At 48.0% G+C, this 19,297-nt stretch overlaps 1 protein-coding gene across 1 annotated transcript in view; it reads right to left on the bottom strand.

Moving 5' to 3' along the window:
- Positions 1-15,399, bottom strand: part of ptpn11b (protein tyrosine phosphatase non-receptor type 11b) — a 223,764-nt gene extending 208,365 nt beyond the window's left edge. The window contains exon 1 of the mRNA XM_072477979.1: positions 15,264-15,399. Within this exon, the coding sequence (XP_072334080.1) occupies positions 15,264-15,277 (14 nt within the window). The 5' untranslated portion in view covers positions 15,278-15,399. The remainder of the gene's footprint in view (positions 1-15,263) is intronic.
- Positions 15,400-19,297: the final 3,898 nt, after the last annotated feature.

Below are 19,297 nucleotides of genomic sequence, written 5' to 3'. Positions count from 1 at the left end.
TCTGAAACAAAGACTCTTTATCCCTCCACTTATGATTTTTACCCCTCTGTGTTTGTCTGTCTGCTGTGCGTATGTATGGAAGGAGAGGGCAAGTTAAAGTGGGTATTAAGTATTAACTGCATATTTCATTCTCGTCCTTGTTATAAATAAACAGTAATTGTGTTTGCGTTTACAAACTGGTGACTGTGTTTATTGGGCAGCCAAGGGCTAAAGACCCTTACAAGAATTATTGGTTAATTCACTTGTGTTGTCACTCCGGAGTACATGGGGCTGGAATTGACCACACACTAGTTCAGAATGTCGAATCAGCATTCATTTTGAGAAGGTTAGAATCCAAGAGCAGGGACCTACTGCTAAACTGTGTAATGCTCTGGTGAGACCCCATTTAGTATATTGTGAGCAGTTATGGGTCCGGTATCTAAGGATGGACGTGCTGGCCTTTGAGGGAGTCCAGAGGAGGTTCACAAGAATGATCCCCGGTATGAACGGCTTGTCATATGAAGAGCAGTTGAGGACTCTGGGTCTGTACTCGATGGAGTTTAGAAGGATGAGGGGGCATCTCAGTGAAACTTACAGAATACGGAGAGGCCTAGGTAGAGTGGACGTGGAGAAAATGTTTCCACTAGTAAGAGACTAGAACCAAAGGGCACAGCTCAGACTGAAGGGCGATCCTTTAAAACTGAGATGAGGAGGAATTTCTTCAACCAGGAGGGTGTTGAATCTGTGGAACTCATTGCCACAGAAGGCTGTGGAGGCCAAGTCACTGAATGACTTTAAGACAGAGATAGATAGGTTCTTGATTAATAAGGGAATCAGGGGTTACGGCGAGAAGGCAGGATAATGTGGATGAGAAACATATCAGCCATGATCAAATGGTTCGATGGACCGAATGGTCCAATTCTGCTCCTATATATGGTCTTATGAGTACAGTTCGAACAACACTCAAAACGCTCAGCACTAACCAGGACAAAGCAGTCCGCTTGACTGGCATAACACCATGTTAAACCACTGTTCCTCCACCACTGATGCACAGTAGCAACTGTGTGCACCATCTACAAGATTCACTGCAGGAACTCACCCAAGGCTCCTTCTGGAGCACCTTCTAAACCCATGACCTCTACCATCTAGAAGGACAAGGACAGCAGGTGCATGGGAACACCACCACCTCCAAAGTTCCCCTCCAAGTCACACACCTCCTGACACAAAGTATCTTGCATTCCTTCACCGTCACTGGGTCAAAACCCTGAAATTTTGCTCCGCATAGCAATGGGAGTGTTCCTACAACACACGGACTGCAGTGGTTCAAGAAGGCAGCACACCATCGCCTTCTCAAAAGCAATTAGAGATTGGAAATAAATGCTGCCTAACTAACGATGCCCACAACCCATGAACAAATAAAAAAAGTACTCTCTCTATTGCCTCAATGGCCATTCCTGTAGTGTGGTGCCCTTAGCTGCATACCAGTACTTGATCCTTTTAATTTGAAATCTTGTCTTCCCCTGCCTGCTGTCAGCCAGTGGCCTGCAGTCTGCCTTAGCACCATTCACTGCACCTGGAGGCACTGATGAGCTCCTGGTCCTCTCATTGAGCTGGCAGTTCTTGGGGGCAGCCTGCCATCCTTAATAAGATGGTTGACAGCCACTTAATTAGCTGCCACCCATAAAATCAGGGGACGGTCATGCCATCTGCCCCCATGTGCCTGCATATCTTCCCGATGTTGAAATTTCCACACAATTGGTGAAATTCTGGCTGTAGGGTCAATTCTACACTGACAAAACCAGACTTCTCCACTCTACCGCCTCTCTTGCCCCATCCACTGCTCCAGTGTCAGTGTCATCAAAATGCTTGACTGACATCCGGTTCTAAAAGGGGCATAATTTTTTACAGCTAAGCACGAGGAAACCCAAAGCCATCTTTCTTCCTGGTTACAAATGCCATACTCTTACCATTGATTCCACCCGCCCAAGTCCCAGCCAAGTTCTTGGGTAAAACAAACTGTCTGCAATGTCAAGATCCTACATAACCTGGGATGAACTTCCAACTCCATGTCCTCTCCATCATAAACACCGTCTACCTCCAACACTTAACATCACTCAATACCATAACTGTCTTGAGTCATCTGGTGTTGAAAGTAACTTCCATGGCTTTTTTCACTTCAAGATTCAGTTTATATTACCCTACACCTATTCCATTCATATTTATCACGGGAAATGTAGTAATCCAGGAAACACAAAGAAGCCTAAACAGGTTTATTTTAACTCAAAATATAAAAGCGGTACTGCACTGCACCATAAATGTCCCAGCCTGGGACTATCGGAACTCCTGGTCTGGGTCCGGGAGCAGCATTTAAAGGGCTTACTAACAAGTCCCAGCCAAGCGGGTCTCCGCCCACTATCACAGGAACCCATACTCTCCAAGCCTCATGGGGAGATTGATTAGTGATTCCCTGTAGTCCCTTGATGGCTATCACATCTGCCCCCCAAACCAAATCCCCCCCTCCCCCCTTCACGACGATGAGGCCTCCTTCACATATGGCCTCGGGTCAACCATCAGTGGAGCTGGTTTGGGAGGAGGGGGGGGGAAGCCATGAAGCAGTCAGGTGTTCGTCGCTTCCTTGCAGAGCATCGAAGGACCACTGATGGGGGTTCCTCTTCAACACTGACCTCCGCCTGAGGGTCAGTTGGCTCAGTCTCGATTTCGGATCCCAGGTCTGTATCCTAGAGGAGAACGACTCTTGGGATTCCCATGGACCGGGGTTTCCCATGGACCGAGTCCCCTGCCCAGAGAGGAGTGTAAAGAATGTCGGGGGCATGCCGTTGGAGGATGATGCCATTCGGATATGTTTAATCCCACTGGATTTCACAAATGCCTGGAATTCTCCATTGGTGAAGGAGGTCCCATTGTCTGAAACGAGGACCTATGAATCCAATGCTTTTGTCCTCCTTCTAAAGACCTAACAGGGCTTTATGGTCCATGATTATCATAAAGTGTCGGCCGTAGACATCATCTAGGTGCAGTGTCACCTTAGGCAGCCCTTGAAGGATATTTTCCTTCACGTGCTGAAAAATGGCACATGCTGACCAAAAGGTCGGCAGGTTTAATCATACAAGCTAGGAGTATTGATGGTTATGTATTTTCTGCATGCCGTATCAAGCTCTAACTGGGTGTGCACATGGCTCTTATCAAGCTTGGTAAAAGTGTGGCCTCCTGCCAGTTTTGCACAGAGGTACTTGAACTGCAGCATGGGTTACCGGTCCAGATGGAAGGCTCTGTTAACAGTTAGTTTATATTCTCCGCAAAGGCAGACCGACTTGTCGGGCTAGCAGACCCGTACTACTGGTGTGGCCAATTCCTCAAATTGCATTAGGCATATGATGCTAAGACTCTCCAATCACTCGAGTTCTGTCTCCATCTTGGTGAGAAAGGCACAGAGGGCCAGACATGCCATGAAATACTGAGGTCGGGCACCAGGGTCTACATAGATTTTGCCCTTGCTCCCTTGATTTTAGGGAGGCCTTCCTTAAATATCTTGGGATATTTTCTGATGCTGTCATGTATATATAGACCACCAGTACCCATTTTGAAAATTTGCCACCAGTCCTAACGGATCTGTTGGAGACAGTCTGTGTCCAGAAGACTAGGCCCCGTTCCTTGTATGACCATCAGAGGGAGTCAGACCGTCTGCTGCCAATGAGTACCCGAGGTCATGGTGGTTCCTACAATCTGTCGAGAAGTTTCCCCATATACGATACCAACCTGGCCGTAGTGTCCAGCAGGTCCAGCGACACGCTGCCCATTCCGGAGGCTCCTGGAAGTCTTTTCCTCAGGAATGGAAAGACAGGACGGCACGTGGCTCAGTGGTTAGCACTGGGATTACGGCGCTGAGGACCCGGGTTCGAATCCCGGCCCAGGGTCACTGTCCGTGTGGAATTTGCACATTCGCCCTGTGTCTGCATGGGTCTCGCCCCCACAACCCAAAGATGTGCAGGGTAGATTAGATGGATTGACCATGTTAAATTGCCTCTTAATTTAAAAAAATAATAATAATTGGGTACTCTAAATTTATTTATTTTTTTTAAAAGGAAAAAAGGAATGGAAAGACGGCGGCTCCTGTGTCGACTTCCATTTCCAAGAAGTGACCGTTCATCTGGAATTTGATTTTAACTGGAGCAACCTTAAGAGGGCGGTGATACAGTTCAACTTATCATTTTGTCCTGTTCAGGTTGGTGGATTTGTAAGGCTTGCGTCCGAGGTGGCTTGGCTTCCAGCCTGGGAGGCATGCATACTGTGGCAGCCTTGCCTTAGGCATGTCCTTCGGCCACAGATACAGCAGCCTTGCGAGTGTTCCCTGAAGTGCTCTGGGGAACATTCCCTAATATTTCTGGGATTTCTTGGCTATTCATCGATATTTTTGAGTGCCGTGACTGAGTGGCAAGCAGGCGGTGGGTGGGATACTTGTGCTCTCGACGGGGAAACTGGACTTCCTATACAGGGGTTGTCCTACTTTGAGCACGCTCCCATCCATTGACCCTTGAAGCTCCTGAGCTCATTTCTCGGCATTCTCTAGGGACAACACCAGTTCTATGGTTCTTAAGGTTTAGGGTGGGTTCTCTGTATTGTGACATTGTATCCCACATACCAAATGGTCCCGTCACCTCTCAGGAAGGGATGGCCCATAATCTGTGTTCTGCCAGTTTTCTGAGCCTGGTCAGGAATTTTGTCACGGATTCTCCAGGGGTTCTTCCAGCAGTGTTTAAATCTGTAATGCTGGAGATTTATCGATCGTCTTGGGTCATAGTGGTTTGCCACTAACTCCCTATTCAATTGATTGATTTTATTGTCATATGTACCGAAGCAGAGTGAAAAGTATTTTTCTGCGGCCAAGGGAACGCACACAGTAGACAAAAGAATAAATCAACAGAGTACATTGACAAATGGTACATCACAAATAGTGTTTGGTTAGTGTGGAAGTAGGGCCAAACAAGCAATACATGAGCAAGAGCAGCATAGGGCGTTGTGAATAGTTTTCTTACAGGGAACAGATCAGTCCAAAGGACAATCGTTGAGTAGTCTAGTAGCTGTGAGGAAGAAGCGGTTCCGATGTATGGATGTGCGGGTCTTCAGACTTCTGTATCTTCTGCCTGATGGAAGGGTCTGGAAGAGGAAAAAGCCTGGGTGGGAGGGGTCTCTGACAATGCTGTATATCTTCCTGAGGCAGCGAGCAGTGTCGACAGAATCAATGGGAGGGTGACAAGCTTGTGTAATGTGTTGGGCTGAGTTCACCACACTCTGCAGTTTCTTGCGATCTTGGGCCGAGCAGTTGCAATACCAAGCTGTTATGAAGCCAGACAGGATGCTCTCTGTGGCACATCTGTAGAAGTTTGAGAGAATTGATGCAGGCACACCGAATTTCTTTAGCTTCCACAACGTGAGTGGACCAGGACAGACTGTTGGTGATGGTGACTCCCAGCAACTTAAAGCTATTGACATCTCCACTTCAGAGACATTGACGTCGAGGCTCCACAAGTAGTCAGAAGATTTACCTTGTTTCAGTTGTCATCTTCTCTGCCGTTAGCACAAAACTACTGGCATACTGGGGCCAGTCCTCTATGCCCGCATCTTATGGTTCGGGTTTTCCCGAATAGGGGCACTTGCAGGTTATCCTCGCACTTTGTTCCTTACCGGAGTTTCAAGGAAGGCTGTCCAGAATCTCGTGCTTGATTCTCGTTGCCAATGTAGTAATCCAGGAGCTAGGAAGAAGGCTAAACAAGTTTATTTTAACTCAAAAAAAAAAAAGTCATTATCACGCCACACAACACAAGTCCCAGCCCAGGACTATCAGAACTCCTGGTCCGAGTCTGGAAGCAGCATTTAAAGGGCTCACTAACGAGTCCCAGCTAGACAGACCTCCAACCACCACCATGGGAACTCGTACTCTACCAGCCCCACAAAGAGAACAATTAGCGATTCCCCATGGTCCTCATGAGGGTTATTACAGGAAGCCTCCTATATCAGGCCGTGTTTAGCTATTTTGTGTAGTGCAATAGGTCCTTCAATATTTTGCGGTTTGGTAGTCCCCTGTATTTACCCATTTGTATATGTAAAGCATTAACAGGAAGCAGAGCTTTAACAACTGCATTTGTGTAATTGGTTCGGTGTCTTGGTAATTGGAGTCATCAAAATACAGCAGTGAAGGGGCAGAAAGGAAGAGAGAGATGCACCAATTAAACGGAGAGACTTGTCTGGCTGAAAAGTTTCACATTCTCCTCACATATGCCTCTAGTTAAAAAATGGCAGTCACGTCTTGATGGCATCATCAGAGACTGATCTGCATACTTAAAGAAGGACACTGCCAGTTTCCAGTGGGTATCCTTCTCACCTGCTCTGAACAGGGTAAAACAGTAGCGGATGGAGGTAGGTGAGACACACAAGCAATTTTAACCCTGCCTGCCCACCAGATTCTGCCTTTGGTGGAGGTTAATAATCAACTCTATGGACTTCCGGGTGCGGCGATGACCAGCTGAGTCGCACGTTTCGGCAGCTCCCGGTGAAACGGACTTTTGGGCTCTTGATAGGAGCCCCAACGGCAATTTTGACGGCTAAAAACACTGTGTGGTAAACCAGAAGGGAATCCCCCCTGGATACGGATGGAAAAAGGAGGAGAAAGTGGCCGGATTGCAGTGGATCCTTTAGAACAGCAGCAAGGAAGGCAAGCAAAAACCAAGATGGCGTCGGAAGGTGGCAGTTTAACATGGGGCCCTGAACAACAAGAGTTCTTGAAATGCTGTGTGGAAGAGATCAAAAAGGAAATGAAGAAAGAGCTGTTGGCCCCGATACTACAGGCGATCGAAGGGCTAAAGGAGGAACAAAAGACCCAGGAGCGGGAGTTTCGGGTCGTGAAGGCAAAGGCAGCCGAGAATGAGGACGACATACAGGTCCTGGTGGTGAAGACGGAGACGCAGGAGGCACATCAGAAACGGTGTGTGGAAAGGTTGGAGGCACTGGAAAACAACGCAAGGAGGAACAACCTGAGGATTCTTGGTCTTCCTGAAGGTGTGGAGGGAGCGGACGTCGGGGCATATGTGAGCACGATGCTGCACTCGTTAATGGGAGCGGAGGCCCCGGCGGGTCCGTTGGAGGTGGAGGGAGCATACCGAGTGATGGCGCGAGGACCGAGAGCAGGAGAAATTCCCAGAGCCATAGTGGTGAGATTCCTCCGTTTTAAGGATAGAGAAATGGTCCTTAGATGGGCGAAGAAAACTCGGAGCAGTAAATGGGAGAACGCGGTGATCCGCGTTTATCAAGACTGGAGTGCGGAGGTGGCGAGAAGGAGGGCGAGCTTTAATCGGGCCAAGGCGGTGCTTCATAAAAAGAAGATAAAATTTGGAATGCTGCAACCGGCAAGACTGTGGGTCACATATCGAGGGAGGCACCACTACTTCGAGACGGCGGATGAAGTGTGGACTTTTATTGTGGAAGAAAAACTGGAATGAGTGGGTTATTAAAAAGAACGTTTGAACAAAGTGGTGTGGCGAATGTGGGGGGCAAAGAGGGGGGTTAAAAAGGGGGGAAAGAGGAGTTTTATGTACTAATCCTGCGATGTGGTAACTTTTCTCTCTCCCACAGGTGGTGATGGGGGGAGGAGGGGAGGTGGAGGAGATGGGGCGTTGGCCATTGGGGGCGGGGCCAAGGGAGAAGCGCGGGCTTGGTTCCCGCGCTATGATAATCATGGCAAGAATAGAGAAGCAGGAAGGAGGGGGCGTCGCACGGTGCGAGCCGAGGTCACGGGGGGAAGCCGAGGTCGGCCAGAGTTTGCTGACTTCTGGGAGCAACATGGGGGGAGTAATTACGCTAGCGGGGGATCTAGCAGGGAGGGTGGGAGGGGGGAATTACTGGGTTGCTGCTGCTGGGGAGAGGGGGGAGCTGGTATGGGGGAGGATGGGCGGGGGGGCACCGCCTGGGGGAGATACAGCTGTGTGGGAACCGGGTGAGGAGCTGGAAAAAGGTGATGGCTAATCGACAAGGGGGGGGGGGGGTAGGAAGCCCCCCTACTCGGCTGATCACGTGGAACGTGAGAGGGCTGAACGGGCCGATAAAGAGGGCACGGGTACTCGCACACCTTAAGAAACTTAAGGCAGATGTGGTTATGTTACAGGAAACGCACCTGAAACTGATAGACCAGGTTAGGCTACGCAAAGGATGGGTGGGCAGGTGTTCCATTCGGGGCTAGATGCGAAAAACAGGGGGGTGGCTATATTAGTGGGGAAGCGGGTAATGTTCGAGGCAAAGACTATAGTGGCGGATAACGGGGGCAGATACGTGATGGTGAGTGGCAAACTACAGGGGGAGACGGTGGTTTTGGTAAAAGTATATGCCCCGAACTGGGATGATGCCAATTTTATGAGGCGGATGCTAGGACACATTCCGGACCTAGAGATGGGAAAGCTGATAATGGGGGGAGATTTTAATACGGTGTTGGAACCAGGGCTGGACAGGTCGAAGTCCAGGACTGGAAGGAGGCCGGCAGCAGCCAAGGTACTTAAAGATTTTATGGAGCAGATGGGAGGTGTAGACCAGTGGAGATTTAGCAGACCTAGGAGTAAGGAGTTCTCGTTTTTCTCCTATGTCCATAAAGTCTACTCGCGAATAGACTTTTTTGTGCTGGGTAGGGCATTGATGCCGAAGGTGAGGGGAACGGAGTATACGGCTATAGCCATTTCGGATCACGCTCCACACTGGGTGGACTTGGAGATAGGGGAGGAAACAGGAGGGCGCCCACCCTGGAGAATGGACATGGGACTAATGGCAGATGAGGGGGTGTGTCTAAGGGTGAGGGGGTGCATTGAAAAGTACTTGGAACTCAATGATAATGGGGAGGTCCAGGTGGGAGTGGTCTGGGAGGCGTTGAAGGCGGTGGTTAGAGGGGAGCTGATATCAATAAGGGCACATAAAGGGAAGCAGGAGAGTAAGGAACGGGAGCGGTTGCTGCAAGAACTTTTGAGGGTGGACAGACAATATGCGGAAGCACCGGAGGAGGGACTGTACAGGGAAAGGCAAAGGCTACATGTAGAATTTGACTTGCTGACTACGGGCACTGCAGAGGCACAATGGAGGAAGGCACAGGGTGTACAGTACGAATATGGGGAGAAGGCGAGCAGGTTGCTGGCACACCAATTGAGGAAAAGGGGAGCAGCGAGGGAAATAGGGGGAGTGAGGGATGAGGAAGGAGAGATGGAGCGGGGAGCGGAGAGAGTGAATGGAGTGTTCAAGACATTTTATAAAAAATTATATGAAGCTCAACCCCCGGATGGGAGGGAGAGAATGATGGGCTTCTTGGATCGGCTGGAATTTCCCAAGGTGGAAGAGCAGGCAAGGGTGGGACTGGGAGCACAGATCGAGGTAGAAGAAGTGGTGAAAGGAATTAGGAGCATGCAGGCGGGAAAGGCCCTGGGACCGGATGGATTCCCAGTCGAATTCTATAGAAAATATGTGGACTTGCTCGCCCCGGTACTGACGAGGACCTTTAATGAGGCAAAGGAAAGGGGACAACTGCCCCCGACTATGTCTGAAGCAACGATATCGCTTCTCTTAAAGAAGGAAAAGGACCCGCTACAATGCGGGTCCTATGGACCTATTTCCCTCCTAAATGTAGATGCCAAGATCCTGGCCAAGGTAATGGCAATGAGAATAGAGGAATGTGTCCCGGGGGTGGTCCACGAGGACCAAACTGGGTTTGTGAAGGGGAGACAGCTGAACACGAATATACGGAGGTTGTTAGGGGTAATGATGATGGCCCCACCAGAGGGAGAAACGGAGATAGTAGTGGCGATGGATGCCGAGAAAGCATTTGATAGAGTGGAGTGGGATTATTTGTGGGAGGTGTTAAGGAGATTTGGTTTTGGAGAGGGGTATGTTAGATGGGTGCAGCTGTTGTATAGGGCCACAGTGGCGAGCGTGGTCACGAATGGACGGGGATCTGCATATTTTCGGCTCCATAGAGGGACAAGGCAGGGATGCCCTCTGTCCCCATTATTGTTTGCACTGGCGATTGAGCCCCTGGCGATAGCGTTGAGGGGTTCCAAGAAGTGGAGGGGAGTACTTAGGGGAGGACAAGAACACCGGGTATCTTTGTATGCGGACGATTTGCTACTATACGTGGCAGACCCGGCGGAGGGGATGCCAGAAATAATGCGGATACTTGGGGATTTTTCAGGGTAGAAATTGAACATGGGGAAAAGTGAGTTGTTTGTGGTGCATCCAGGGGAGCAGAGTAGAGAAATAGAGGACCTACCGTTGAGGAAGGTAACAAGGGACTTTCGTTACCTGGGGATCCAGATAGCTAAGAATTGGGGCACATTGCATAGGTTAAATTTAACGCGGTTGGTGGAACAGATGGAGGAGGATTTCAAGAGATGGGATATGGTATCCCTGTCACTGGCAGGGAGGGTGCAGGCGGTTAAGATGGTGGTCCTCCCGAGATTCCTCTTTGTGTTTCAGTGCCTCCCAGTGGTGATCACGAAGGCTTTTTTTTAAAAAAAGGATTGAAAAGAGCATCATGGGTTTTGTGTGGGCCGGGAAGACCCCGAGAGTGAGGAAGGGATTCTTACAGCGTAGCAGGGATAAGGGGGGGGCTGGCACTACCGAGCCTAAGTGAGTATTATTGGGCCGCTAATATTTCAATGGTGAGTAAGTGGATGGGAGAGGAGGAGGGAGCGGCGTGGAAGAGATTAGAGAGGGCGTCCTGTAGGGGGACTAGCCTACAGGCTATGGTGACAGCCCCATTGCCGTTCTCACCGAGGAACTACACCACAAGCCCGGTGGTGGTGGCTACACTGAAGATTTGGGGACAGTGGAGACGGCATAGGGGAAAGACTGGAGCCTTGGGGGGGTCCCCGATAAGAAACAATCATAGGTTTGCCCCGGGGGGATATGGAATGTGGCAAAGAGCAGGAATAACGCAACTGAAAGATCGGTTTGTGGATGGGAAGTTCGCGAGTCTGGGAGCACTGACCGAGAAATACGGGTTGCCCCAAGGGAATGCATTCAGGTATATGCAACTGAGGGCTTTTGCGAGGCAACAGGTGAGGGAATTCCCACAGCTCCCGACACAGGACAGAGTGATCTCAAAGACATGGGTGGGGGATGGTAAGGTGTCAGATATATATAGGGAAATGAGGGACGAAGGGGAGACTATGGTAGATGAACTAAAAGGGAAATGGGAAGAAGAGCTGGGGGAGGAGATCGAGGAGGGGCTGTGGGCAGATGCCCTAAGCAGGGTAAACTCGTCGTCCTCGTGTGCCAGGCTAAGCCTGATTCAGTTTAAGGTATTACACAGGGCGCATATGACTGGAGCACGGCTCAGTAAATTTTTTGGGGTGGAGGATAGGTGTGCGAGGTGCTCGAGAAGCCCAGCGAATCATACCCATATGTTTTGGTCATGCCCGGCACTACAGGGGTTTTGGACGGGGGTGACAAAGGTGCTTTCAAAAGTAGTAGGAGTCTGGGTCGAACCAAGCTGGGGGTTGGCTATATTTGGGGTTGCACAAGAGCCGGGAGTGCAGGAGGCGAGAGAGGCCGATGTTTTGGCCTTTGCGTCCCTAGTAGCCCGGCGCAGGATATTGCTAATGTGGAAAGAAGCCAAGCCCCCGGGGGTGGAGACCTGGATAAATGGCATGGCGGGGTTTATAAAGCTAGAGCGGATTAAGTTCGTCCTAAGGGGATCGGCTCAAGGGTTCACCAGGCGGTGGCAACCGTTCGTCGAATACCTCGCAGAAAGATAGACGGAATGGAAAAAAGAAGGCAGCAGCAGCAGCCCAGGATCGGGGGGGGGGGGGGGGGGGGGGGGGGGGGGAGAGGAGGAACCAGAAGGACTCTCAGGGTTGTTAATATATACTGTATAGCATGTATAGGTCGTTGCTACAGATAATTATATATTGGACTGTTAAATTATATTTTTGGAGAGTGTTACTTGTGACAAGGCAGTTGCCAATTAGGGCTAGTTTTCATTTTTGTTATTTATTATTTATTCATATTTTGTTTATAAAATAGGTCATTGTTATTTGTGTTGTTATAATATTGTGTAAAGGATGCACAATGTACTGTGTTGGTTGACCAAAAATTTTCAATAAAATATTTAATTTTAAAAAAAATAATCAACTCTATAGAGTGTCCTTGCAAGAGGCATGAATCAGTAAAAGAAAAACTTGCATTTATGCAGCATTATTCAGGTTTGGAGTCAGTAGTGAAGAGGGCGAGTATACAGGAGGTGTTGGAGGTGCAGATCATCGGCAGAGGAGCTGGTAAAGTTTGTCCCATAGCGTTGAAGGATCTCAGAGGAGCAGAAAGCCGACCGGTAGCAAGCAGAAATTGATCCTATGGTCCAATTATTCAACAGCATTGCAAAATGGTATGGTCTTCACTGTTTAAAGCTCTGTTGCTATGGTTTCTAATTGAGGACAATATTCCCTCTCCCAAAAGGTTCCGGTTCTCTCCCTCTCAGGATTTTCAAATAATACAGGCTGCGCAGGTTCCTGCACAATAGAATCATCCTAAATGTTTCCCGGATAAATAAACATCCATGTACAACATTATATTTCTGTGGTCAGGAACCACTTAAACATTTATGCAATGGTATAGTTTTGTGTTTGTACATGCATTCCATTTGATGTGTGGCAACATAAGCTGCATCTACAATGCATTGGACATCTGGAAATCCTGCCAGTAAAAGGTCTGCGCCCTCTCCAGATGTTGTCACTTTTCCATTGGGAAAGTTGTCAAGGTGTTTTCCCTACAAACATGTCAGTGACTTGCTTTATGCAGTTACAGCTGACTGCTTTCTCCAGTAGCTGTGCCGAGCTATGACCTCAAAAGATCATGTTGCATAGAAGCTTAATGTTCTTGTGAATGTCAGAGTTTTGTTAAGAGCTGTCCAGATCCTTGAAATTGAAGTCAGTCCACAGCATAACATGAGTACCTGAAACTTATATTTGGTCTTCTCTGTCCACCTATAACCAGGTCAGTCACAGCCTAGGTAAATAAATCCCACCCGAGATGCTTCCTGAGATGACAACAACCTCTCAGATTAGTCCATTTTGCATTAAAGTGGTTCACAATCACATAAATTTGTAAAATTAAAATTAAAAGGTGTTATCTTACTCAATGTCATGGTAACATTTTTATGTTACTGACCAGCTGGCTAGAATTACACTAACTTCTAAACAATGTGAAGATGTTGCAGATGAGACAAAACTTGATGCCAGAGTTTATATTTCCTTGGTAAAGTCCCCAATATATTGGATGTTTATTGTCATGTGTACCGAGGTACAGTGAAAAGTATTTTTCTGCGAGCAGCTCAACAGATCATATATTAATACTAGTAATTCAATGTTAGCAATAGCTCATCTCCAATTATGTTATTAACAAAATAAGTGAGACTTACAACATAAAAGATGGTTCATTAATTGCTGAATGAATAAAAATCGTACAAAAAGAACCATTTAAGTTCCAGTAGGGCTTTCTGAATGTTGAATGATACCAAGGTTTCAAACCAGTATTTGCAATAATTTACCATTTTAAATGTTATTATGTTTCATTTGCTGAACTTGTTATTGAGTTGTAACAAAAATGTTTTAACATGTTATTGCATTCAATTTCAAAAAGTGGCGAACAGAAATAAACGGTAAAACTTGGTATATAACGTCACACCTTCATGTATATTTTGTTTCCCCAAGTAGACTTGCGATTTATAAATCAGTCAATGGTAGGTACAACATGAACAGGAATAAACACAAACAAGAATTCTCTGTCAAACTTTAGAATAGGCTAAAACAATCTGGGGTATAGGTTCTTTCCCATTCCATGTGCTTTGTACCAGTGATCTGATTAATCTGATACAGCAACCATCTCAACTATGCTAACATTTTATGTTACAGTGTTTAAAAAGTGATAGCAACAGGATCCTATCTACAAAAAAGAAGCACCCAGAGGAACAGTGAAAGACGTACTATTAGGTGAATTGGACATTCTGAATTCTCCCTGTATACCCGAACAGGCGCCAGAATGTGGAGAGTAGGAGATTTTCACAGTAACTTCATTGCAGTGTTAATATAAGCCTACTTGTGGCAATAATAAAGAATATTAAGGATGATTTAAAAAGTGCTATTCGTGGAGCGCACTCACATTCTGCACACCAAGTTACAATTCTATACAACTGAATAAAGTAAAGTAAGGTCCGATCTATTTTCCTAGAGGCATCTGCCCAAAGAGTCCCCCTGAGTAGGCTTACAAAATACATAAAGGTGATCACCTTTGTGGCTTTAATGGAGAAGTTTATATTGTGATGTCTGTTTTAAGAGCAAGAAATCCCCAGGGGCTTTTTAAATTTGTGATTGCAGTCGGTGGGGGGGGGGGGGGGGGAAACAAATATTGAAATGCTTTAATAATTAATAATGTCTGTCGGCATCCATGGAGCGGCCCCAAGTAAAAATCCATCCATTAATCGTGAGTTTAGCATTATGTAAATTGCACAGTAGTTAGCACCGTTGCTTCACAGCGCCAGGGTCCCAGGTCTGTGCGGACTCTGCGCGTTCTCCCCGTATCTGCGTGGGTTTCCTCCGGGTGCTCCGGTTTCCACCCACAAAGACGGGCTTGTGAGGTGAATTGGACATTCTGAATTCTCCCTCAGTGAACCCGAACAGGCGCCGGAGTGTGGCGACCGGGGGATTTTCACAGTAACTTCATTGCAGTGTCAATGTAGGACTACTTGTGACAATCATAAAGATTACTAATATTTTTTAACCCCCACTGCAATCAATGCATTGTCATTCGTCCTGCACAGAAAGGTAAGCTTTGTCAGCCAGGATAAAAGTCAAATAACTTTTAATGAACGAATTCACAAATGATCAGAGGAGCAGGTGCCACAAAACCGGCCAGGATACAAGTGCACAAGAATAAAGTGAACACTCACAGGTGCAGCCTGCCAACAGGGGGGAACTCTGAAGCAAGCCGGCCAATATTTGGAGAAAGAAAGTTAAAAATCGAATATTATTTCCTCCCCCTCATGTGGCCTGGCAGGTCGAAGCGAGCCAGGGTTGAGACCTATTTCCAGTCCCATGGACACGGCTCCCAAAGTCATCAGCCAGCAGCTTGGAAGAGAGGGACAGAGAGAGAAAACACACACAGAGCAAAATAACAACAGCCCCCCAGGCGGCTGGGAGCGCGATCAGCGGGTGACAGGCGGCTGAGAAAGTTGTGCTGTGCCTTACCTGCGGGATGTCATGGTCTTGTTGTCCAGGAGCGCGGGCCGGCGCGGTGACTGAAGGGGGGGGGGGGGACGGCGGCCGGCGGCTTATAGAGGGCACGCACGCACGCGCGCGCGGCCAGCCACCAACTGGCACCCGCTCCTGATTGACAGCTCCCCCGCGCGCGCGCAGGCCCGCCCCCACCCCCCCTGCCACCGCCACGCCCACCGCTCACGAGCCAACCGTCAGCGGGTGTCCGGGCTGATTGACAACAATCGTGAGGAGTGTCCGATCAATCACGCCCCCTTCCCCCTCCCACAACAGCAGCCAGACTGATTGATTGACAGTTTTCCCCTCCCACCCACCGCCCGCCCTCAAAGTGTGCAAGGTTGATTGACAGTTACCCCCCCCCCCCCCCCCGTACACAGGCGTCCGCAAGCTGCGGCCAGGAGGACCAGCTCACACATGGCCCCGCCCCGCCGGCTCCCTGAGATTGATTGACAGGTGTCCCACCCCCCCCCCCCCCCCCACAAACCAAATGGGGGCTCTGCTCGCCAACTGACAAGCACCTCTTGACCTGACCCCGCCCCTCAAAGGTGAGGTACAGGCCCCGCCCACCAGCTGGATCCCTGTGAGGAGCGCCAGCTGGAGCCCCGCCCTCCTCCTGTCAATCTACCTCCTCCCGCCCCGCTCCGATTCCGCGCCCGAGCTCAGAGCCGGCGACCATCGCGTCGAGGGTTCGATCCCACCCGCAGACATTCCCGGCTTCCCTACAGCAGTCGACGAAACACAAAAAAAGCAAAGATATGAGTTCTAGCGGCATAAATATTAATGATGTAATAAAAGAACTCCATATCCATATTTCGTTGTGTGCAAAGTAAATGGGTGGAATTTATTTTCATAGATTATCATAGAATTATCATAGAATTTACAGTGCAGAAGGAGGCCATTCGGCCCATCGAGTCTGCACCGGCTCTTGGAAAGAGCACCCTACCCAAGGTCAACACCTCCGCCCTATCCCCATAACCCAGCAACCCCACCCAACACTAAGGGCAATTTTGGACACTAAGGGCAATTTAGTGTCCTTAGTGAGGCCACAACACACAGAACCTGATCTGAAGCAGAATTCTATCTGAAAGTTTACCTTTCTCTTTCCAGTGTCACTCCTGCACCAAGGTCTCCATTTTGCCACAAGTTTAGTGCCAAGTTGGAAAGACATCAAGCATCTGGGTGCTCCCTCAACTTACTGGATGGAACAGTTTCAATGGGCTGAATGGCCTCCCTAATCATAGAATCATAGAATTTACAGGGCACAAGGAGGCCATTCGGGCCATCGGGTCTGCACTGGCCCTGGAAAGAGCACCACACTTAAGCCCGCCTCCCTACTCTATCCCCTTACCCTGGTAACCCCACCTAACCTTTTTTGGACACGAAGGGTGATTTAGCATGGCCAATCCACCTAACCTGCACATCTTTGGACTGTGGGAGGAAACTGGAGCACCCGGAGGAAACCCACGCAGACACGGGGAGAACGTGCAGAATCCACACAGACAGTGACCCAAGCCGGGAATTGAACCTGGGACCCTGGAGCTGTGAAGCACAGAGCTAACCACTGCTACCGTACCGTGACGAGCCAGTGCCAGCTGTATATGTGACCACCTCCCTTGCCAGTTATGCGCAGCGTCATTCTGGAGAATTGCATGAGTACTGTGCAACAGTATTTATTTGCAACAGAGCGGATGCTGACATGTATACAACCTAGAACAAATACATTAGCACAACATTACTAAATCAATCCAACCCACCAAAACTGTGTCCTAATACTCATCACGTACACCCATATTTCAACCCATGGCTTTCTGACAGCTAAATGTCAACTGATCATGCCAACAGGGCCATAATGACGAACTGTCTTTCTGCATTCTGAGCGACATTGGCTGCAGCCTCCCGCTATACAATAAAAAAAACACCATACCAGACCGAGTCACAAAATATGCTTGAGTGAGTTACAGAAGTCTCCTTTATAAGTGGAATAAATGTAGTTTAAAACATTTTGCATGCAGCGTTCTCTTTGTACTCGGCGCACAAAGTGCAAAGAGGTTATTTTTTCCTCCTTAATCCAGACTAAAAATAGGCAAATGTGAAATCCAGATTTATCTGGAAAGTTCAAAGGAGCACACTGGCTGCCAAAATATGCCATAATTCTTCTGTCTGAATCACCGTCTTCGAGAAAAGTGGAGAAAGTGAAAGAATAAAAATAATCACTTATTGTCACAAGTAGGCTTCAATGAAGTTACTGCGAAAAGCCCCTAGTCGCCACATTCCGGCACCTGTTCGGGGAGTCTGGTACGGGAATTGAACCCGCGCTGCTGGCTGTGTTCTGCATTACAAGCCAGCAATTTAGCCCACTGTGCTAAACCAGTAAGAATTGAGGGGGAATACATTCTGAGCTTTTTCTATAATTGCATTTCAGCATAATGTATTGGAGTAGAATATATGGCAGTTTACCAACCAAATTATGCACATGTTGCAGGAGTTTAGCTTGCTTTCAAGCTGAATAAAGAATGAAAATAAGGTGGTTTTAAGCCAATATAATGTAAGGTATTGAAGTAGCCCAAATCTGTAATCATAATAATAATCTTTATTGTCACAAGCAGGCTTACATTAACACTGCAATGAAGTTACTGTGAAAACCCCCTCGTTGCCATATTCCAGCGCCTGTTCGGGTACACAGAGGGAGAATTCAGAATGTCCAAATTACCTAACAGCACATCTTTCGGGACTTGCGGGAGGAAACCGGAGCACCCGGAGGAAACCCACGCAGACACGGGGAGAACGTGCAGACTCCGCACAGACAGCGACCCAAGCCAGGAATCGATCCTGGGACCCTGGTGCTGTGAAGCAACAGTGCTAACCACTGTGCCACCATCCCACCCATATGATCATGGCTTGATTGATGATGCCCATAACTTAATGTACATGAACGAATCATAGAATCATATAATGATACAGCACAAGAGGAGGCCATTTGGCCTTTCATGACTATGTTGGCTCTTCAGTAGTGCTATCCAATTAGTACTGCATGCTTGTTTCCCCTAGCCTTGCGAGTATTTATCCTAACACCTTCTGAAAGTTACTGACGAATCTGCTTCCATCAATCTTTCGGCAGAGCATTCTCCATCAGATAACATGCTATGGTTAACAAAAAGAAAATCCTTTATTCATCTCTGTTTCTTTTACCTTAAACCTGTTTCCTCTGATTTTGTTTACCCTTCTGCAACTGAAAACAATTACCTCTCCTCTCTAAACCCTTCATGATTTTGAACGCCTCTGCCAAATATCCTCTTAGGTTTCTCTGGCCGAAGACGGACAACCCCAGCTTCTCGAGTCTCTACACATAACTGAAGTCCCTCATCGCCGCTAGCATATGAGGACACCTCCTCCACGCTCTCCTAACGTCTTAACATCCTTCCTAAAATAAGGTGCCCAAGCTTAGACACAGTTCTCCAGCTGAGGCTTAACCAGCAATTTTTTAAAAATAAATTGAGAGTACCCAATTCTTCTTTTTCCAATTAAGGGGCAATTTAGCCAATCCACCTACCCTGCACATCTTTGGGTTGTCAGGGCAAAACCCATGCAGACCCAGGGAAAATGTGCAAACTCCACACGGACAGTGACCCGGGGCCGGGATCGAACCCGGGTCCTCAGTGGTGTGAGGCAGCAGTGCTAACCACTGCACCATCGTGCCAGCCACCAGTATTTTTTCAAGCTTCAGCATAACCTCCTTGCTTGTGTAACCTATGCCTCTATTAATAAAGCAAAGGACCCCCTTGGGTCCTTCTCAGCTCAATCTACCACCTGCAAAGGTGTGCGTATAGGTCTATCCTTTAAAATGGTAAAATATTGCCGCTTCTCATTCTTCCTATCAAAATACATCGCTTCACACCTCTCTGTGTTAAATTTTGTTGCCATATTTCCTTTAATTTCATTGGTCTTCTGAAGTGTATTACTATTCTCCTCATTATAAAGATAAAGTCGCCATAATCCCAGATGACCAC

Source organism: Scyliorhinus torazame, chromosome 16, assembly GCF_047496885.1.
Source record: "Scyliorhinus torazame isolate Kashiwa2021f chromosome 16, sScyTor2.1, whole genome shotgun sequence".
Taxonomy (NCBI): Eukaryota; Metazoa; Chordata; class Chondrichthyes; order Carcharhiniformes; family Scyliorhinidae; genus Scyliorhinus; species Scyliorhinus torazame.
The sequence above is the reverse complement of the archived record's forward strand: the minus strand, read 5'-3'. Positions and strand labels throughout refer to the sequence as shown.